We start from the raw sequence: 18,505 nt of genomic DNA on the forward strand, positions 1-18,505 counted from the left end.
ACTAGGTAGTCTTTGACTTATGGCCATTAGTTTAATAATGGTTTGGAATTATGGCAGCCCATAAAGGACTTCTAGCCTTTGATCACGTAATCCCGGTTTGCAATCTTCTCTGCCAGAAGGTGGCAAGCTGTTGCCACCTATTGAAAAAACTCACTCTTGTCTCTGAGGGCTGGCTAAAAAGGAGCTGAATGCCCTTGGTAGGCAGCCCTCTTTTAGCCAGTCCCCAATGAGAGGGAGCCAAAATTCAAGCAGAAAGGCAGCATGGTTAAGGGTAAAGAATGTGAGGTATGTCAGGGGAGGCCCTGGGAGGCCTGACGAAGGCCATGCTTGTCTTTCTCTTAGGGGCTGAAAATCCTGCTTGGATTTTGGCAGGGAGGATTTTCAGCTGCTGAGTGAAGCCTCTAGGATCCTCCCTATCCCTAGTCACCCACACAACTTACTTAGCACCTAACTATCACACCTGGGAATGCCGGGATTTTAGTGGTTGAGAGAAGCAGTCATGTGGGCAACTTTTTAATGACTGTTTCGCTTACTGACCAAGATTCTGGTCCTAACTGTGCTCTTACATTGAGGACTACCTGTACTGTGGTGGGGTTTTCTTCCTTCCCTTGTGAATTTTAATCTTTTGAAAATGTTGTTGATTGTTTTATGTATTTTCTGTTGATGTTGTTTCATGTGCTTTGTTTGTGTATGTTTCTCAGCTGTTAAATGTCATTGCCAAAGGAGTTCACATAGCACCCAGTATGATGACATTCCAGAGCCAAGGATTTAAAAAATATTACTCATTTCACTTTATCTGTTTTTTTATCTAAACTGCTTTTATTTTATTGTTTTCAGCTTTAGCAATTATGTTACTATCTTTCTTATACTGCTAGAACGGTCTTGCTATGTAGTGGCCTACAGGATTTTATTCTCAGCTAATGCCAATAAACTTTTCCTCAAGAAATGTGCTGCAGTATCCTTATCAGCTTCTTAAAAATAATTTCTATTGCTACCCTATGAATCATCCTTTCCCCAGCTTGGCACTTACTGATTCGTTGGACTTTATCTATAAAAGCAACCAGCTAGTAAACAAAAATAATTGACATATGAACTTACTTTGCTTCATAAGCTGAACTGCTAGCATAGGACAGTTGGAACACATTAGGGAAAACATGCGCACCACCATGATGAACATCCCTGAGCTCAAAATTGGAGGAGTCACTACTAGGAGTTGTTGGATATTTGTAAGCAAATCCTTAGAAGCAACCTGCTGCAGCAAATTCTTTGAGAAAAGAAAGAGAAATTATTAATACTTCATATAATAAAACCTTTTTAAGATTATGCTGAATAAAAAAAAAAGACGCTACCTCTTCATGTTGGAAGTTGTCCACCAAACGTGCAAAACAAAGGCAAGTGCTTTCTACCGACTTTTTATCCTATATGGTTTGAATACAAATATTATGTTTTAATATACAAATATACAATCTCAGGCATTTCAAGAACCAAATCCTGAAAATTTTCACTAAGAACTCAAAGATATAGCGGCCAAGAAATAAACAAAAGCATCTAACTCAGCTCCAGTATCTGATAAGAAAAAAGAATCCAAAGAACTGAAACAATTGATTTTTTATTTTGGCTGTAAAGCTAGGCTGATATGAAGTATTTTCTTCCATAATAGATCTCATTATCATTTAGAATTACAGGAAATTCTGCATAAAATACCTTGAACCATACAACATGAATGCTTTAAACCATACAACAGTTCAAAAGATTTTCCAACCTGGTGGGTTAGCCTTTGGGTAAGCAGTGGAAGAGAATCTGCAACAAAGTGAAACTCATCAGGAGTGATGCTCTGGCAGCAATTGGCAGCAATAGCTAATGCATTCCTCTGAGCATTTATGCTGAAAAACTCCAGGTACAGCAAACAGTCTGCTAAGCCTCCCTATAAAAACAAAAGTTAAAAAAATGTTTGAGTCATAAGAGACTTCATCTCATCCACGGAGGGAGGCAGGGAGGGGGGAAAGAGGGAGGGAGAGGGAGATGATCACTATAAAAGTAACTTTTTTTAAAATTGGAAGCAATACTTACTGCCTGCAAAATTGCTTTACTGTGTCTGCGTGATAACATCTCCAAGGCAGTCAATGCCTGCTCTGCCACATCAATACACTGAATAACTTGAAGCTACAACAAATGAAAATTATTTAAGTCATATGCAATGAATCGAGATAACTGACTAAAATAGCAAACACTTCCAAATGCTCAATGTTCATGTTATGTAACAAATCATTTACATTTTCAATTCATGTTTTTTCTTCTCGTTCATTTTAGCAGTTTTTAAAAGGCATTTCAAAATACTCAGAAGCCTAAAGTATTATAAGGACCAGACATTCTAAATGAAAACTAAAACTACTTCCTGAATTGAATTTATGATCAAAGGCACCCTATTAGTTATTCTAAGTGTTCATCATTAGCTGCCACTCCCTCTGACACACATGGATAATCTCAAAATCTAGGAAAAAAATCTAGAACAACCCTTTCCAAACTTGGATAAATTACCCCAAATTACCATATTTTTCGGCATATAAGATGCACACACACACCCCAAAAGAGGGTGAAAATTCGGTTGTGTCTTATACACCGAATGTAGCCCCGCCCACCCACCAGCCCCCACCTTTTGGCCTCTGCGTCCCAGCAATTTGCCTCCTTGCAGCAAACAACCCGTTTCAGTTTTAGCACAGCCTGATTAGCACAAGCAGCTGACTGTCGGTTGGATCAGCCTCCCGACCATCAGCTGTTTCAGGCTGCAGGGATTGCCATTGCCTATTGCCGCCTCCCAGGCCCCATTTTCAGCCTTTGCTGTTTGCTGCAAGGAGGCAAATTGCTGTGAGGCAGAGGCAATTTTTTTTCTTGTTTTCCTCCCCAAAAAAGGTAGGTGGGTCTTATAGTCTGGGGCATCTTATACTCTGAAAAATATGGTAGATAAAAGTGGTTTCTCTTTGCATAAGAAAAATTTAAATTGACTTAAGAGTATTTTACCTATATTAGGTAATAAAGAATTTCTAATATATAGTTTCAGGTAAAGAAGGAAAAAGTTTGGGAAGCATTGATCTAGATCTAAACAGTTGATCTAGAATATATATCTACTAGAATTTATACTCAATTCATGGAGAAGATATTCACTTGTATCATAAATATACATTAATACCATGATAATATGTTTGGCTACAAATCAGGAAGAAATATAAGAAAGCAATTAAATAAGCCAAAGATAATTAATCACAGAGATTAAAATAGAAACAAAAAAGAAAATATTTGTACAAAGGAACAAATATATTTCAAGTTTCCTTTAGGCCCAGATAAACAATGCTTGGATAACTGCCACATGTAGAAAGATTACTAGGCAAAAAATCTAAATTTTACACTTTATCTGATCAATATTAAAAAGACTTCACATTTCTATACTTAAACTGTTTCAAAACTCATTTTCTATTCTCAAATGCACTATTCTATATTTTATAGTGCTCCTGGCTCTATCCCTATTGAAAGAACGATTAAGAATATTCAGCTATAAATATAAATTATTAAATTATTTACTTCTCAAAAGAACTTATAGGAAATTCTGAATTCCTGTACCACAAACAGGCTAGTATTAAGTACAGCCAATGTACAATGACTTTGAGAACATTAACTGACAATGTCTTTTATTGAAATTCTTGATTGATCAGTTTTTACCTTCTCCAAAAAAACAGGAATTGCATCCACCACAACTGCAGATGATCTGGGAAGTGCTTCCATCATGTAGGTTAAGGCTCGACAAGCATGATTCATCTGTGAAAGCAATGCAAAGGCAGTCCTTCCAGATCACACCAAAAGCTTGCTTATTTTGACACAGTATTTTCTTTCATAGTATAGCTAACTAGAAATCCCAAAAAAGTTCAGAAGCAGAACATTAAATCAATATTTCTCCTTTCTACTGCTAGTTCCCATAGGCATTATTTAAGAGACAAAATGTTTCTAATCTTGAATCTAACTCTGAAGATAAGTAGCTTATTTAGATATTTTCCCTCAAAATGTAGGGTATACAAACTTTCCAGATGAACTACTCACAATGTCGAAGTTGTGCTCCATCTGTAGCAAAGTTATCTGTAAATAATAGAAAAAGAATAGTCTTTATTCATTTATTGATTTATATTGCCCCTTTTCTTCAAAAGCTTAAGGCAGCAAGTTTAGTTGTATTATGTGTATGTATTTACAGTTTATACAATCTTCCTTCTTAGCACTCTCAGTAATAGGTTAATAAAGTGTGCATTGTATTATATTGAGCAGACAATAATCAGGTGACACAAAAATTACAGCTTTCGGCAAGAAAGGCTAGTAAAACGTATTTCTAAAATTTAGCATCTCCCCATCCCTGAACAATGTATGTTTCTATTTTAGGTACATTGCTGTGTTATTTTAAGATAGTTTAAGGATTATTCTAACAATTCTTAATTTTATATGCTATGGACCCCTTCAAATAAGTAAGAAAATGGGGGGGGAAATGCTTCCATTTATGTACATATTTCAATTGATCCATTTGGTCTTTCATTAAATTACAATGAATCAAAGGTAAAAGTTGATATGAATTAATGAATATGCTTACCAGAGCTGGAACAACACTCTTGACTGGAAAACCGCCTAAAGTTTCTTCATTACCCATGACTAATAGCTGACACATTTCTATCACTGACTGTAACTGCTGGCTTTCATCAGTGGCCTGAAGCCCTTGTAGAAGTTGCTGAGCTTTAGAACCTAAAAGAGAAAGGAAGGAAGGAGGGAGGAGAGAGAGAAATTCAAAGCATATTAAGAGCCACGGGAGTGCAGTGGTTAGAATGCAGTGTAGCAGCCTAATTCTGCTGGCTGTTGACTGCTGGCAGTTTGAGTCTCACCAGCTCAAGGTTGACTCAGCCTTCCATCCTTTTGAGGTTGGTAAAATGAGGACTCAGATTGTTGGGACAATATGCTGACTTATAAACTACTTAAAGAGGGCTGTAAAACACTATGAAGTGGTATATAAGTTTAAATGCTATTGCTATTTTTTCACATTTTTATAACAGTTATTTGATTATAATATATAATAACTTTATTTGTTCCTTATTAAAAATTACAATGAGAACCCAATAAAATTAATTCATCACAACCCCATGCCTGCTTCATCAACATCCTAGACCTGGGGGAGCCAGTCTTTACTGCCTTCTTGAAAGTTAATAGGGTTGGATCCATAGATATCTCCAACTGTACCATTAGGCAGTTATTTGATAAGAATTTAGTGCTTGATTATAATCCTACAAAATGAGTCATTATCTTAAAGTACTGTAAAATATGCAAATCAGTCTACTTACTAGCTCCACTTCCAATTGTTCTGTGGAATAGCTGAGACATTCGAGGGCCAAGAGGACCAAACAGATGTGGAGGGAGTCCTCTAGCTTCTAACAAAGCTAGAAATAAAAATAAATGTAAAACTTCATTAAACTCTTTGTATTATATTACAAGCTGTGATTTGCATAATATAAAATTTCATTTTGTAGCATTTAAATGATTGAAACTTATGCTGCATTTTTATTTTACAAGATTAATTATTATTAGGCCCAGTTATATATATATATATATTTGACTTTTGTAGAATCCTAGACATAAAGCAATTTTCTCTTGAGCGCCACTAACATTGTAATTTATCACCATTTACAATTTTAATGGCCAGACATCTTTTTGTTTCTGCACAAAGTTTTAAATTTTGTAAAATTTTGAAATAGTCCTGTTAAATATATCCTACTTTAGCTTTACTCTTCTAAGCCAAAATCGAGGAAACCTGCTCTTCTTCCATATTAAAAATAGCAAAATTTGAATGGAAATTTTACATTCCTATGAATAATAATGGGTTTTGATTTCCAAGAACTTTAATAGGCATGCCAATAGTCAAGAACATTAAGAATAGGAATACAAACAAAATCTGGAAGTCACAGGTTCCCCCAACACTTGTGTATTTTGGTTAGGTGAACTGAAAACATCTTTAAAAATAAAAGGGGACTGAGTTCTAAAGCAAATACAAAGATTGCAGCAGTCCCTCTAGTAATAAATACCTTTGAATACTAAGGAGAGAAAACAGGATGCTACAGAAGTAAAAGTTTCTAAAACCCACTTTCCCTAAATAAAATAGTTTTTACAACTGTATTAATATGATTCTTTAAATCATAATAAAATTTAAATGTATTCATTTATACCTAAGATGATTGATATGCCACTAGTTTTAGCAGACCTTTAATTACTTGGTCAAAAATGACCACGCATTTTCTTCAAGTTATAGAAAAAAACTGACGTGAACATCAGAAAAGGTTTCTAGGAGGGCTCCAACTGTTTAAAAGAAATCTAGAGAGTTGTAACCTTAAAATTGTTATTTATATAATGGAAACTTAGTATATACCTTGTAATCTTCCCATCTCAGAATCATCTGATTCACTTTCACCAGAGGTGGTCATGCCCACAGCCCCAGCAACAGAACTAGAAGCTAATGAAGAACACAAAATAAATGGCATTAGTAAGTCATGCAGCTTACATACTTACAAAGTCAGAAATCTTCCTTCCAAAGTTGTCAACGAAAACCTTTAACAACCCCAGTAGGAATTGGAATGGGCATACAAACAGCAGGTTTATTTATAGTTTTGACTTACACAGTATGGAAAGACTGCACTTGAACAGCCGGTTTATACTTTCAACCATGCATGTGACTGAAACATTCTGAATTTTTACTTATTATGATTTTTATTTGAAATAAGTAAAACGGTTAAACAGAAACCTGACAACTCTACAAAATATGATTAGCATCAAGTGTTCATCACAACGGCTTGACAGATCTGAAATTATAGTATACAGATCTGAAATGTATACCAAAAAGTATTGGTATAAAATCTGCACACACATCTGCACAAAAAAGAATGAAAATTACTATTTTAAAGAAATGTCTCCCAAAAAAATCAAGGAATATGTTCCTATCTCTAAGAAACTTTTCCAAAAGAAGCACAATGCAGTGATTTTGTGGTGTGTGTGTGTGTGTATACATTCAGAATTAAGTTTTAGATTGCAATGGGGTTTCATTTATTATTAAATATGTATAAGATTGCAGCTTAACCAAAAACAGAAAACTATAATGTCAATCATTAGTCTATTTAAATCAGAAAATAAGCTACAAAATAAGCCTATTCATCATCACACGTTGACAACAATTTCTTTAACTGCATTTAACAATATTTTTATCAAAGTATGCAAATATATCAGATTAAAAATGTATTTAACTGGGATCACTATAGGAAACCCTGGTTCCTTTAAAACTGTACTAAAGACACTGGAAACCAGTTAAAGATTCTTTTGAGATATTTTTCCATTCTGAAATATTATATTCACTTAACAAGCAATAGCAACTGTCATCTCAAATTAATTAATAGTGATAAGGGCTTTTCCTTAATTTCAATGATAAAACCTGGAACAACTGTGTGCTATTAGAAAGAGAATATGTCAGGAAGAAACATGAAGCTCCAATTAAATTAATTAATTAATTGCTAAATCAGGACAATAAACAGCAAAGTTAACTGTCAGTTAACATCTGCTTGCTGTTACATAACCATAATAAAATTCAGGGGGCTGGTGGACTAAGTTCATTTGTGGCTATATGGGGATTCTAGGTTGATCCGTCTTTTAACTCTGCTCCCATGTTCTGTCACACCAAATGCTAGTCTCCTAGAATCTAAGACTCTAGGAGTGTCTAAGGGTGTCAAACCTGTGGCGTCATGTTGCCGTCATGTGGCATTTTATGACGTGTTTTCCCTTTGCAGAGCTGGGGTGGGCATGGCCTATGCATGACGCATCCAGCCCGTAGGCCGTCAGTTTGACACCCCTGGTATAAGAGGATCTCTATATTATCAATCCACTTTGATTGGGTTAGTTTGACCTTGTCCAGAGCTAAACATGGAATATCTCTGGAAACAGAGGGCTTCCATACCTTCACAGTTTCCATATATTCTCAACAATGTCTCCCGTTCAGTTCAGAATTAAGATACAAATCAGCATCCTTTGCTTACTGGTGATATCTGAATCCATCCTAGTAGAGACCACCCTAAGCAGCTTCATTTAGGTCTTAAATAGGAAGAGGGAAAATACCATACCTTAGGTCTCTCCACAGTAGAAGGCCTTAAGGTTTGTCCTCTCACTACTTTCACTACTTAGAAAGAAGCAGCATAATACAATGCCCCAATATCAAATCTCTCAAATGGTTTAGAAGGATACCATGAATAATTATATTGAAAGTGTCAGTTTTAGATGACAATTTTTTTATTTTTTTTTATGTTATTTTTTTTGCTTCTTAACTGCCACATATTTTAGCTGGGGAAATTGGGAGGGGCTTGTTGTTGGAGCGGTAGAAAGTTAGTCATAACAACATTCCGTATTCAAGGACTTTTGCCTGCGCCTGCTGCAGACTGCCTGAAGATTGTATCCAGTTAAGTGTGAAAGGTTGATTGGATGTGGGGGAGGACTGTGAACTGTCAGCCTGGTGTGGAAACCTGGAAGCTTTCAAATTCAGGTTTTCCAGATGTGCCAATATGACATCTCTAATAAATTGGAACTGAGGAACTTCAGGCCTCAGAGCTTTATTTCGTTGGGGGTGTTCCTTGGAACCCTGACAGAAAGCCACTGAGAGATCAATCAGGACCAGTGGGTTTAATTTTTCCAGGTTGTTCTTGAGAGATCAATGTGAATTCATTTCTATGTACCTGACCTAAACCTTGACTGAAAAGAATAATCTATTTTCTCCAGCATTCCATCCAATCTCAGCACCCATCAACCCTGAACTTTCAATAACATTCTCCTAGAAGGAACGATCACAGACTGCTGAATAGTTAATCTAAATTGCTGGGTCAAGTGAAGGCCACAAGTGAATAGCTAATCTAAAATACTAGGTTAAGTGAAGGCTTCTTGATAACAGAGTACACCATGCCTCCTTCAAAGCAGGCAGCATCACATTTCCCTCAAAAAGTATTCATTACCATCCAAACTTCGCATTCTGTCAGACTTTAGGGAGTTTTTCATCAACCAGAAGAAAGAATGGGGATTCAAGATGTAAACTGTGCTAATTTTGCAGAAATCTGGACTAACAGACTAAGAGACCCCTTTAAAATAATCCCACATAATCTTGCAAATTTATCTTCATAGGATCTAATCAGTTAACAACCACTTAACATTCAAATTAAGAGTGAATCTGAGTGATTTTAGCCCACAAACCCCTCATAGTGACTCAAAACATGGTATTTTAGCCTATTTTCCTCCAAAGAGCCGCAACGCTTTAAACAGAACATCCAACCAGGAGTATAAGGACATAATAAAAGCATGAAAAATTGCTCCTTTTCCATGTTACTGCCACAGTATAGTCTCAAACCCAAGTTTACATCTGTATTCAGTCAAATACCTTTTCGCTGTTGCTTCATCCCCCCAGTAAACAAGGAAAAAATCTCTGGATTGGCAACTTGGAAAACCATTCAGGTCTAATTTGGTCCTATATTTCAGAATGTTACTAAGTCTTCTGCCACAAAAATGTTGGGGAAATGATTGCCACTGTAACTTTTGGGGGGGAGCGGGGGATCAAGTATTCTCAAATCAAGAAGATCCATTAGGCACCTGGGATGGACAATCAAATAAGTCTATCCTTGTAGAACTTAGCAATACTATCAACTACATAGCAATCACAGTGTGCAGCTATTGTTTTCTAAATGTATTTTTGCCTTTAAAAACAGACTTCAAAATATTATTTTAGCCATCTACAATGTTTTAGAAATGGTGAGTATTAAATTTTTAGTTGTTTCTTTGTTTAAATAAGCTCAATTCATATCATAAATTAGATATGAAAGTCCTAAATTTATCAGAAAACATAAGTGGTTTAACAGCTACATCCGTATCCTCAACTTTCTACCATAATTGGAACCAGAATCCCAGTTACTATCGAGTCATTGAGTAAAGCAGTCATTAGGTGAGAGGCCTACATGATTGCTTCACTCAATGACTCCATCCCAGCACTCCCGTTAGTAGTGTTTAAGCAATTTCTTGGGTTGTAAAGGAGATGGACTGAAAGAGCTGCCTGCCAAGTTCAGCTCCTTTGTATGTGGAAGAGAACTCCTTTGGCGGGCTGCAGGAGCTCAGATCTTCAGGATCTGAGCTCTGTTTCTTTATCCTGCCAGAACAATTATGCTTCCCTCCCATCCCCTCCCATAGTTCTTGGAAGGAACTGTTTTCACCAGTTGCAGAATGAGAACTTGAAATCTTTAGGATCTGAGCTCCATTTCTGCACCCTGCTGAGGGAGTTCAGCTCCTTTCAACTCCTAACTCTCCCAAACACAAGACGGAGTCCTCTCAGCAGGTCCTAGCAGTTTGTAACCTTCCCTGCCAGCTTCCCCACTGACTTTCTGGGGAAGCCGGCAGAGAAGACTACAAATAGCAATCATATAACTGCAGGGTGCTTGGCAACTGATAGTAAATGCAAACAGGTTGCCAAGCACCCAGATTACAATCACAGGACTGTAGGGGTGGTAATGACACATTTTGCAATGGCCAGCAATGTTTTACAGTCCATATAGCACCCTTTCCATGGCCATTATAATTCCAGATCATCATTAAATGAACAGTCATAAGTTAAGGATAGCTGTCATTCAAATTTTAAAAAATGCTTATATACTTAACTTACTTTATTAACAATAATTATAAAATGTTCAAATCCTTGAGGACTCTAGGAAATTTACAACAGGAAGACAGAAAAAAGTAATAAAATCACAGTAAAAAATAAAAGACAGATTCCTTTAACAATTAGGTGGAATAGAGGTTTACTGAAATATCATCTACATAACTTGGTTATAGACTGTAAACCAGTGGTAGTCAACCTGGTCCCTACCGCCCACTAGTGGGTGTTCCAGCTTTCATGGTGGGCGGTACGGGTTTTGTTCAATACTGAAGCACTTTCCTTTTTTTTAATTTAATTGACTTTTTAAAAAAAATTCACAGCATTATTTAAAAACATTTTCATTAGGTTTTCATAAAATTTCCCGTGACAATTTAAATTTCTGAAAATATACTATTTGTACCATCCGTGCATAAGTTTAGTTCACGTTACATAAGTGAAACTAAATGGCGCTATAGTGCGACCGCAAACAAAAAAGCCTCATCCCAGAATAGCTCGCGCATCTCCCCCTAAACCACCCAGCTGTAACAGATAAGCAGAGCTGGTAGCCGGCACACCCCCCCCAACCCAATCCACGATGCACTAGAGGCATGCGCAGACGATGATACACAGCACATTACTGTGGAACCAGCGGGCAGTTAGAAAATTTTACTACTAACAGAGATACAAAAGTGGGCGGTAGGTATAAAAGGTTGACTACCCCTGCTGTAAACAATAGGCCAATTTCTGTATTTCTGTACTTCTGTACTTCTGGAGAAGTGTTGTATTCCACAAAAGAAGGCCTATTTTAGAGAATGCCGATCATCTTGTGCTCAACCCATGAACTTTATAAGGAGAAACTCTAGCAGGATTTCTTTAACACATGACTAGTAAAGTCAGTTCCAGCACAGTACTTCCTGATAAACCCAGCACCGCATTAGAAGAAAGCACTATATAGTGAAAGTAACCTAGAATTTATAGGTGTTCTGTTTTCCTTACCTGCAGCTCCTTGTGGAGCCTCATCAGCTCGTGCAGCTGAAGAATTAACACCATCCTGATTGTTATCAGGATCAGCCATTTTCTCCTGTCGGCGAGCCTCAGCTGCTCCTCTTTTGCCCAGGCCAGAGCCTCGCCGACTAAAAAACAGGTACAATCAGAAACCTTCTAGATTATGTTTTTAGTTTACAATGTCTTCAAATTAAACCCTATATGCTCTATAGTAGTACTTTTTCACTGTATGTTCAAAAATACTTTAAAAACTATACATAAGAAATATACCATCAATATCACCACATCTTGGCTTAGCTGATGCTAACAACTTAGTTCATGGAAAAATACTTCCATGTTCATGTCCATCTATTTTCAAAATCTATATAGCAAATTAAAGATTTCCTGCAGAAATATAGATACAATTTTTAAAAAAACCCTCCCACTGAAGTAGGAGCTAGGAGTCAACAAATATTTCAGATGCCACCCTAAAAATCTTTAATCTTCTGTTAAATTTATTTAAAACATTTCTATAGCTGCTCTGGGCAGCTTCCAATCAAAAGCAATTGATTATTTCACCTGCAAATCAACACTACATGTAGTCTTCAGGCAATGACAGCATTTGAGACCAGAACATTTGTTGCTAAGTGATGCGGTCATAAAGCACAATGTCACTTAGTGACAGTAATTCAGGTAGCTGTCGTAACCCCAGGTTGGCACAAGTCATTAAGTGGGAAGAGACAGGAGTCCCAGGTTAGGTGCTTAAGAGGAGGCATGAGTGCTGTTGGGATGTGTGCAACTGTCATAGGCAGGAACTAGAGCTCAGGAATATGCCACTGTGGGTGGGACGAATGCCACAGATAGGTGCTACAGAATGCAGGTGTTTCGGGGGAGATTGTAGGCCTGCCAGTGGAAGCCACATGCACAACAGAGTGCAGGCACATTGGCAGCCCAGTGGGGGGTGGGTCAGTGGATGCTATGGGTCATGGGTGGGCCAGTGGGAGGAGGTATGCATGAGTTTATGGAATGGGGGATGCTACAGATATTGTACTCTGCAGCAGGTCTCCTTGGGAGAAAAAGTGGCAGAAGCAACTTACAGGAGCAACTTGCAACCTCTTCTGCCTGCATCCTCATGGAATTTGCTTGTAGTAAGCCAGTAGGGAATTTTACAAATATGACCACATAACTGTGGGATGCCACACAGGGGTGAAATCTATTTTTTTTTTTGCTACCGATTCTGTGGGCGTGGCTTGGTGGGTGTGGCTTTGTGGGGGGGGTCATGTGCTGGGTGGGCATGGCTATGTGACTGGGGGATCAAAAGACAGAAACTCACTAGCAATGTCCTGCTGGAGCAGTGTTGGACTAAATGACCTAACCTAACCCTTCCAGCCTTGGATTATCCTCTGAAGCTGCCTCTAGTTTGTACTCCTTCCTTCCTCTCCTCCTTCCTTCCTTCCTTCCTTCCTTCCTTCCCTGGCCTCTCTCTCTCTCTCTCTCTCTCTCACACACACACACACACACACAAACGAACCCCCCACACCCTGTTTTTCCTCTCAGAAGGCTCTGCTATGCAAACCAAAAAACTTCCCTGAAGTTTCCCTGAAGCCTGCTGGGAGGAAAAAAGGGCTCTCCCACACCTCCCGTTTTTTGGTTTGCCTAGCAGAGCCTATTGGGAGGCAAAATGGACTCCCTCCCCCCCCATCCGTTTTTTGGCTAGCACCCAGCTGAGCTGCGAGATCATCAGAGGCTTTTTTTTTTACTTTTAAAAGCATTTTTGGGCCAAAGAAAAAATGCTTTTAAAAGTTAAAAAAAACAAAACACCTCTGATTATCGCATGGCTCAGCTAGACATGGGCGGGGGGGAGGGATTTTTGCTACCGGTTCTCCAAACTACCCACTGCCATTGCTACCGGATCGGGTGATCCGTCCGAACTGGGAGCATTCCCCCCCCCAATGCCGCAACTGTTATATGTGCAAGTTTATCAAGCACCTGGGTCACGATCAGGTGACTGGGAATGCTGCAACTGCCAGAAGTTTGTGGACTGGTTAAAATTACCACTTGTTCAGGGCCATTGTAACTTTGAACAATTGCTAAACTAGTAGTCATAACTTGAAAGCTACTTGTACTTACTGACAAGAACTATGGAGTTTAAACCATAGTGAATCTATTAAGATTGATTCAAAATATTTCTTCTCAAAAATATTTTATTTTTATTCATACATCCCTTAGAAACATTTTCACTTATTTTCCAAATCCACATCGTTTAGCTTACTTGATCTGTTACATTTGTCCACTACTCAAGTATCTTCAAGTATATTATTTATCAGCTTACCACACATCACTTTTTCAATGTATAAAGTTATGCATAATATTCAATTTTCTCTATGTTGATTTCAAAGTCTTTCTACCTCCTTGTGAAAGAAAGAGATATTTAAATACTCCATCAGCCATATGACTTCTTTGACTAAAGAGTTTTACACTGTTATATTTTATATGTTATGTTGTCAATATTATTTTATATTGAGAAAATTAGTACAGTCTTCTTATACTTTTTTCCCATTACCTAAATTTAAATCCTATTCAAATCCTGTCCTTTTGCAGTCACCTCTACTAGTTTTTGAAGGTTTTTTTAAGTTCACTATTTCATGCTATTCAATGTGTTTGAAATCTGTAGCATGATATTGCTTCTTGAAAGGTTTGGCTAATTTGTTGACTTATTAAATAACATTATCAAAGCACTCTGGGAAGCTGACAGTTACAAAATTCAAATCACAGCAAGAAAAATAATATGGGGCAAACAATAGAACTGCCACATTAAAAACTGGCAAAAGATCAGCAACCCCAAATTCTCCCTCAATTCTTAAAAGTTCATCAGAAAAATCTATTCCTAACAAATTTCCAAAAGATTAAAAGAGAGAAACAACTAACCTAGCTATTTCAGAAGAATAAAGCAATCACCTTATTTATGTTTAAATATTATATAAAGTTCTGCACAACTAACTGACAACTTCAGGACTTTTACTTAAACTTTGGTTTTTAACTAAAGTTTAAAAACTTAGTTTTTAACACATATGTTTGTACAACCTACAATTATACAATAGATAATTACTCTCCTAGAAATGACGTAGTTTAATTAAACAGTTCCTACATAATGTATTTTTGAAAGGGAAATTCATAGAACTGTTGAATGGCCCAATTCAAATGCTTGTATGTCAGCAATATAAATTGAGTTAAAACGTAACCTTGTTACAATCTGCTTTCCTTCTTGATGTGTCTTGAATTAGGTATTATTTCCTTTAAATCTCAAACTATGAAACGTCAAACTATAGTCTAAGATCCTGTTTTAATTGAAATCTGACAACCAGAGTTTCTGGGTTAAATGTAATGGGAAACAATAGTTTAAGATGTGCTGTCTCTCAGAGTGTTTCAAAATGAGCATGGTGGAACAGTAAGAGAAAGGCAAAAATGTGGAATAGATTCACATGTACCTCAAATGATTAAGAAAGTTGTTTGAACTGGATATAGTTATCATATTTAAAATCAGCAAAATATTTAGTGTGGACTTGCTAATTTAGTATAGTAATGAGAACAGATTGCTTATTTCAAACTGTGATTTTATGTTATAATATTTCTCAAATCATTAAATTTGTCAAATTAAACATACTAGCAGGCACACAGTATAAACTATCCATTATGTTCAAATTCTTTATAAGCTTTTCCCAAATGCAATTTCTTCAACTACTTTAAAGTTTTAGTAATTTTATATCACATTATACCTGGTACTAGCACAGGAGCCCGTGGTCTTTTGCCGTGTGCTCCGCCTCAAACTGGGGAGCTCAGCAGGTGGTGATTCACTGCGCTTTTTTGTAGCTTTTCTCAAGCCTAAACAAATAGAAGATGGATAATAATGACAGCTTATATTTCTTCACAAGTTTCCCAACATGAAATGTTCCCTTTCATTACGCTCCTCGCTCTTTTTACTCATGCCACCATGAAAGAGAACTTCTACAAAGTTGATTTAAGAAAAACAAAAATATGGTAAGGTTAAAAATGTATTTATTTTATAAATACACTATACATTATACTATTACTGTGTGCATTTATTTACATGATATTAGAAAAGCTTTTCAATATTCTCACCAGTAAAAAAATGTAACCTGGTATTTCTTAGATTTATATTCTGACTTTCCTCTATGTCTATCTTTTTTCTCTATAAATACAATTTTGTCAGATTTATTGGCCTAAGAATGACTAACCCACTGAACTACCATGACTGACTTGAACCTTATCAATTCTTTCTTAACTTCTATCTCATACAACTGCATGTCCCATAGTATGTACAACTTCATGCTATGAACTATGGAAGCGCATAACATGCCTGATCCAGAGGACAATTATTGCAATGCTCTCTACATGGGGCTGCCCTTGAGGTGCACCCGGAGGCTGCAGTTGGTCCAGAATGCAGCTGCGCGAGTGGTAACGGGAGCCGTTCGTGGCTCCCATGTAACACCACTGCTCCGTAGTCTGCACTGGCTTCCTGTAGTCTTTCGGGTGCGCTTCAAGATTCTGGTTACCACCTTTAAAGCACTCCATGGCTTAGGACCCGGGTACTTACGAGACCGCCTGCTGCTACCTTATGCCTCCCACTGACCAGACGCTCACAGAGAGGGCCTTCTCAGGGTGCCGTCCGCCAAACAATGTCGGCTGGCGGCCCCCAGGAGTAGGGCCTTCTCTGTGGGAGCACCAACACTCTGGAACGAACTCCCCCCTGGCTTACGTCAAGTGCCTGATCTTCGGACCTTTCGTCGTGAGCTTAAAACATATTTATTCATCCAAGCAGGACTGGCATAAATAGTTGCTTTTAAATTGGGGGTTTTAATAATATTTTAAATTTTTAAATGTTTTAATTATCGGCCGCATAGTAATAGGTCATTTTAAATTCTTTTAATTGTACATATTCTGTGTTTTATTTTGGCTGTACACCGCCCTGAGTCCTTCGGGAGAAGGGCGGTATAGAAATTTAATAAAATAAATAAACAAGAAAAAAATATTTCAATCAACTATTTTATTTCAATCTATTGAAAGGTATACACAAACCATTTTGACTTTGAAATACCTTGTTTAAAATTATGATTTTCAAATTTGAAACAACATATTTCAATCTAATTTTATCTCAAAACAGTGCTGTTCTATGCAAGAAATTCAAACAGTGATTAATTTTCAATCATTGCTGAAGCTAAAATACTTTTTTACATGAAATTAGAAAGCGGAGTGGCTTGATTTTGTTTTTTAGAAAGTCATAAATATCTGCACAAAATGAAGGGAACTAAATCCTTTCAGTCTCAATAACTAGCATGACTTAATAATTTCTTTCCAAAATTTAATTGAAGGAAGTTTCTTGAAACTATGGAAAATAATAAAGTACTGACAGACTTTAGGATACTCCCATATGCATGATCGTAGAAAGAAAAAAATCTTCCCTTCCCCTGGAGAGAATAAAGGGACATGAGTGATACCTTTTCTTTGTATGAGTAGAAAGTGAAACATTAGAATTAAAAATAATTTATACTAACTAGTGCCATCTCATTTAATTTTCTTTTAATTTGCACGGGGAGAAAGGCAAAATACTGGGAAAGGAGAAAGAGTATTTTTACTATATGCTGATATTATTTCTATACAAGTTAAACATGTCAAATTATAAATGTTTAACACTGATCAAAGAAGAAAAACAAACTCCTCAAGGACCTGTTTATGGGTTTATTTAAATTTATTTAAATCAGTGTAGTACTGCACGATTCATAGCTAGGATTGTGCAATTCTTTGAATTCAATTTCTAAAGGATGCTTTAAAATGCAATGGAGCATTAATGCAACGTTTATCTATATATGACTCTTTTTTCCACAGATGCATGGTAATTCCCATGCAGCTATCACATAATCCCAAGAAAATCCCGTTTCTTTTACAATTTATAGGATATTGTACCATATTTGCTTCGTTGGATGCTAAGAAGTACCTTTTGTGGGTTAAACTAAAGCACTATACAATGCTAGGTAAACTACTTACTATGGCTACTAATGAAGCCATTTAAGGCAAGAGAAAGGGAGCTGAGTTAGTACACTGAAATCCGAGAAAAAACAAGGTGGTCACAGAATTTTCACCGAGCTGAAGACTGTCCAACGCCGCCACCACAAACGTTGGCCCCAAGACCGCCAGTGACCGGGGGAAAAGCCAGGGAATGGTCCCGCCAACTCAGGAATGATCCCAGGTAGTGACGCAGACACTTCTCACCGATGCCCATAAACCAACTAAAGAAGTCGGGAGCCCACCAGGTACTGGATGATTCCCAGTTGTGTCCGATGACAACGACGACGAGGACCCTAATGACCTGATGGTGAGCGAACCTGTTTGTCCTTTCGTGGTCCTGGTGACCATTTGGAACTCTCACACATCCCAGAGGGTCAGGCAGGGGGCCTTAATTGACTCGGGCTGCACCTGTGCTTAATGCGTCGTGCTGTGGTTGACAAATTGGGGGTTTGCATGATGAGGCTGTGTAAACCCATTAAGTTTGAACAAATGGATGGTTTCACACTTGGGGGAGTACCTGCTACCCATGTCACTGAGCCAGTTAGGTTTATTGTAGTGGAAAGGATGATTGAACCTATCATTTTAGGGTTAGCCTGGCTGGATAAATGGGAAGGGGGTTCCGGAAACTAAGGATGGTGCTTGGCCCTGAGCCGCCAGTCCGGAGTCAGGTGAAAGGGGGAATAGGTCGTCTTATTATTTTGGGGCACATGAAGGAAATCA

At 37.4% G+C, this 18,505-nt stretch overlaps 1 protein-coding gene across 4 annotated transcripts in view; it reads right to left on the reverse strand.

Annotated features, from left to right (window-relative positions):
- TRIP12 (thyroid hormone receptor interactor 12) overlaps window positions 1–18,505 on the reverse strand; it is a 93,083-nt gene that overhangs the window by 43,815 nt on the left and 30,763 nt on the right. For all 4 annotated transcript variants that reach the window (XM_058188883.1, XM_058188882.1, XM_058188880.1 and 1 more), the window contains 11 exons: window positions 15,478–15,583; window positions 11,714–11,850; window positions 6,443–6,526; window positions 5,364–5,459; window positions 4,625–4,773; window positions 4,090–4,125; window positions 3,715–3,810; window positions 2,071–2,163; window positions 1,763–1,924; window positions 1,350–1,418; window positions 1,099–1,264 (listed from right to left, as the gene is read on the reverse strand). In XM_058188883.1, coding sequence (XP_058044866.1) covers window positions 1,099–1,264; window positions 1,350–1,418; window positions 1,763–1,924; window positions 2,071–2,163; window positions 3,715–3,810; window positions 4,090–4,125; window positions 4,625–4,773; window positions 5,364–5,459; window positions 6,443–6,526; window positions 11,714–11,850; window positions 15,478–15,583 — 1,194 coding nt within the window. The remainder of the gene's footprint in view (window positions 1–1,098; window positions 1,265–1,349; window positions 1,419–1,762; window positions 1,925–2,070; window positions 2,164–3,714; window positions 3,811–4,089; window positions 4,126–4,624; window positions 4,774–5,363; window positions 5,460–6,442; window positions 6,527–11,713; window positions 11,851–15,477; window positions 15,584–18,505) is intronic.

Source organism: Ahaetulla prasina, chromosome 6, assembly GCF_028640845.1.
Source record: "Ahaetulla prasina isolate Xishuangbanna chromosome 6, ASM2864084v1, whole genome shotgun sequence".
In the NCBI taxonomy this organism is placed as follows: Eukaryota; Metazoa; Chordata; class Lepidosauria; order Squamata; family Colubridae; genus Ahaetulla; species Ahaetulla prasina.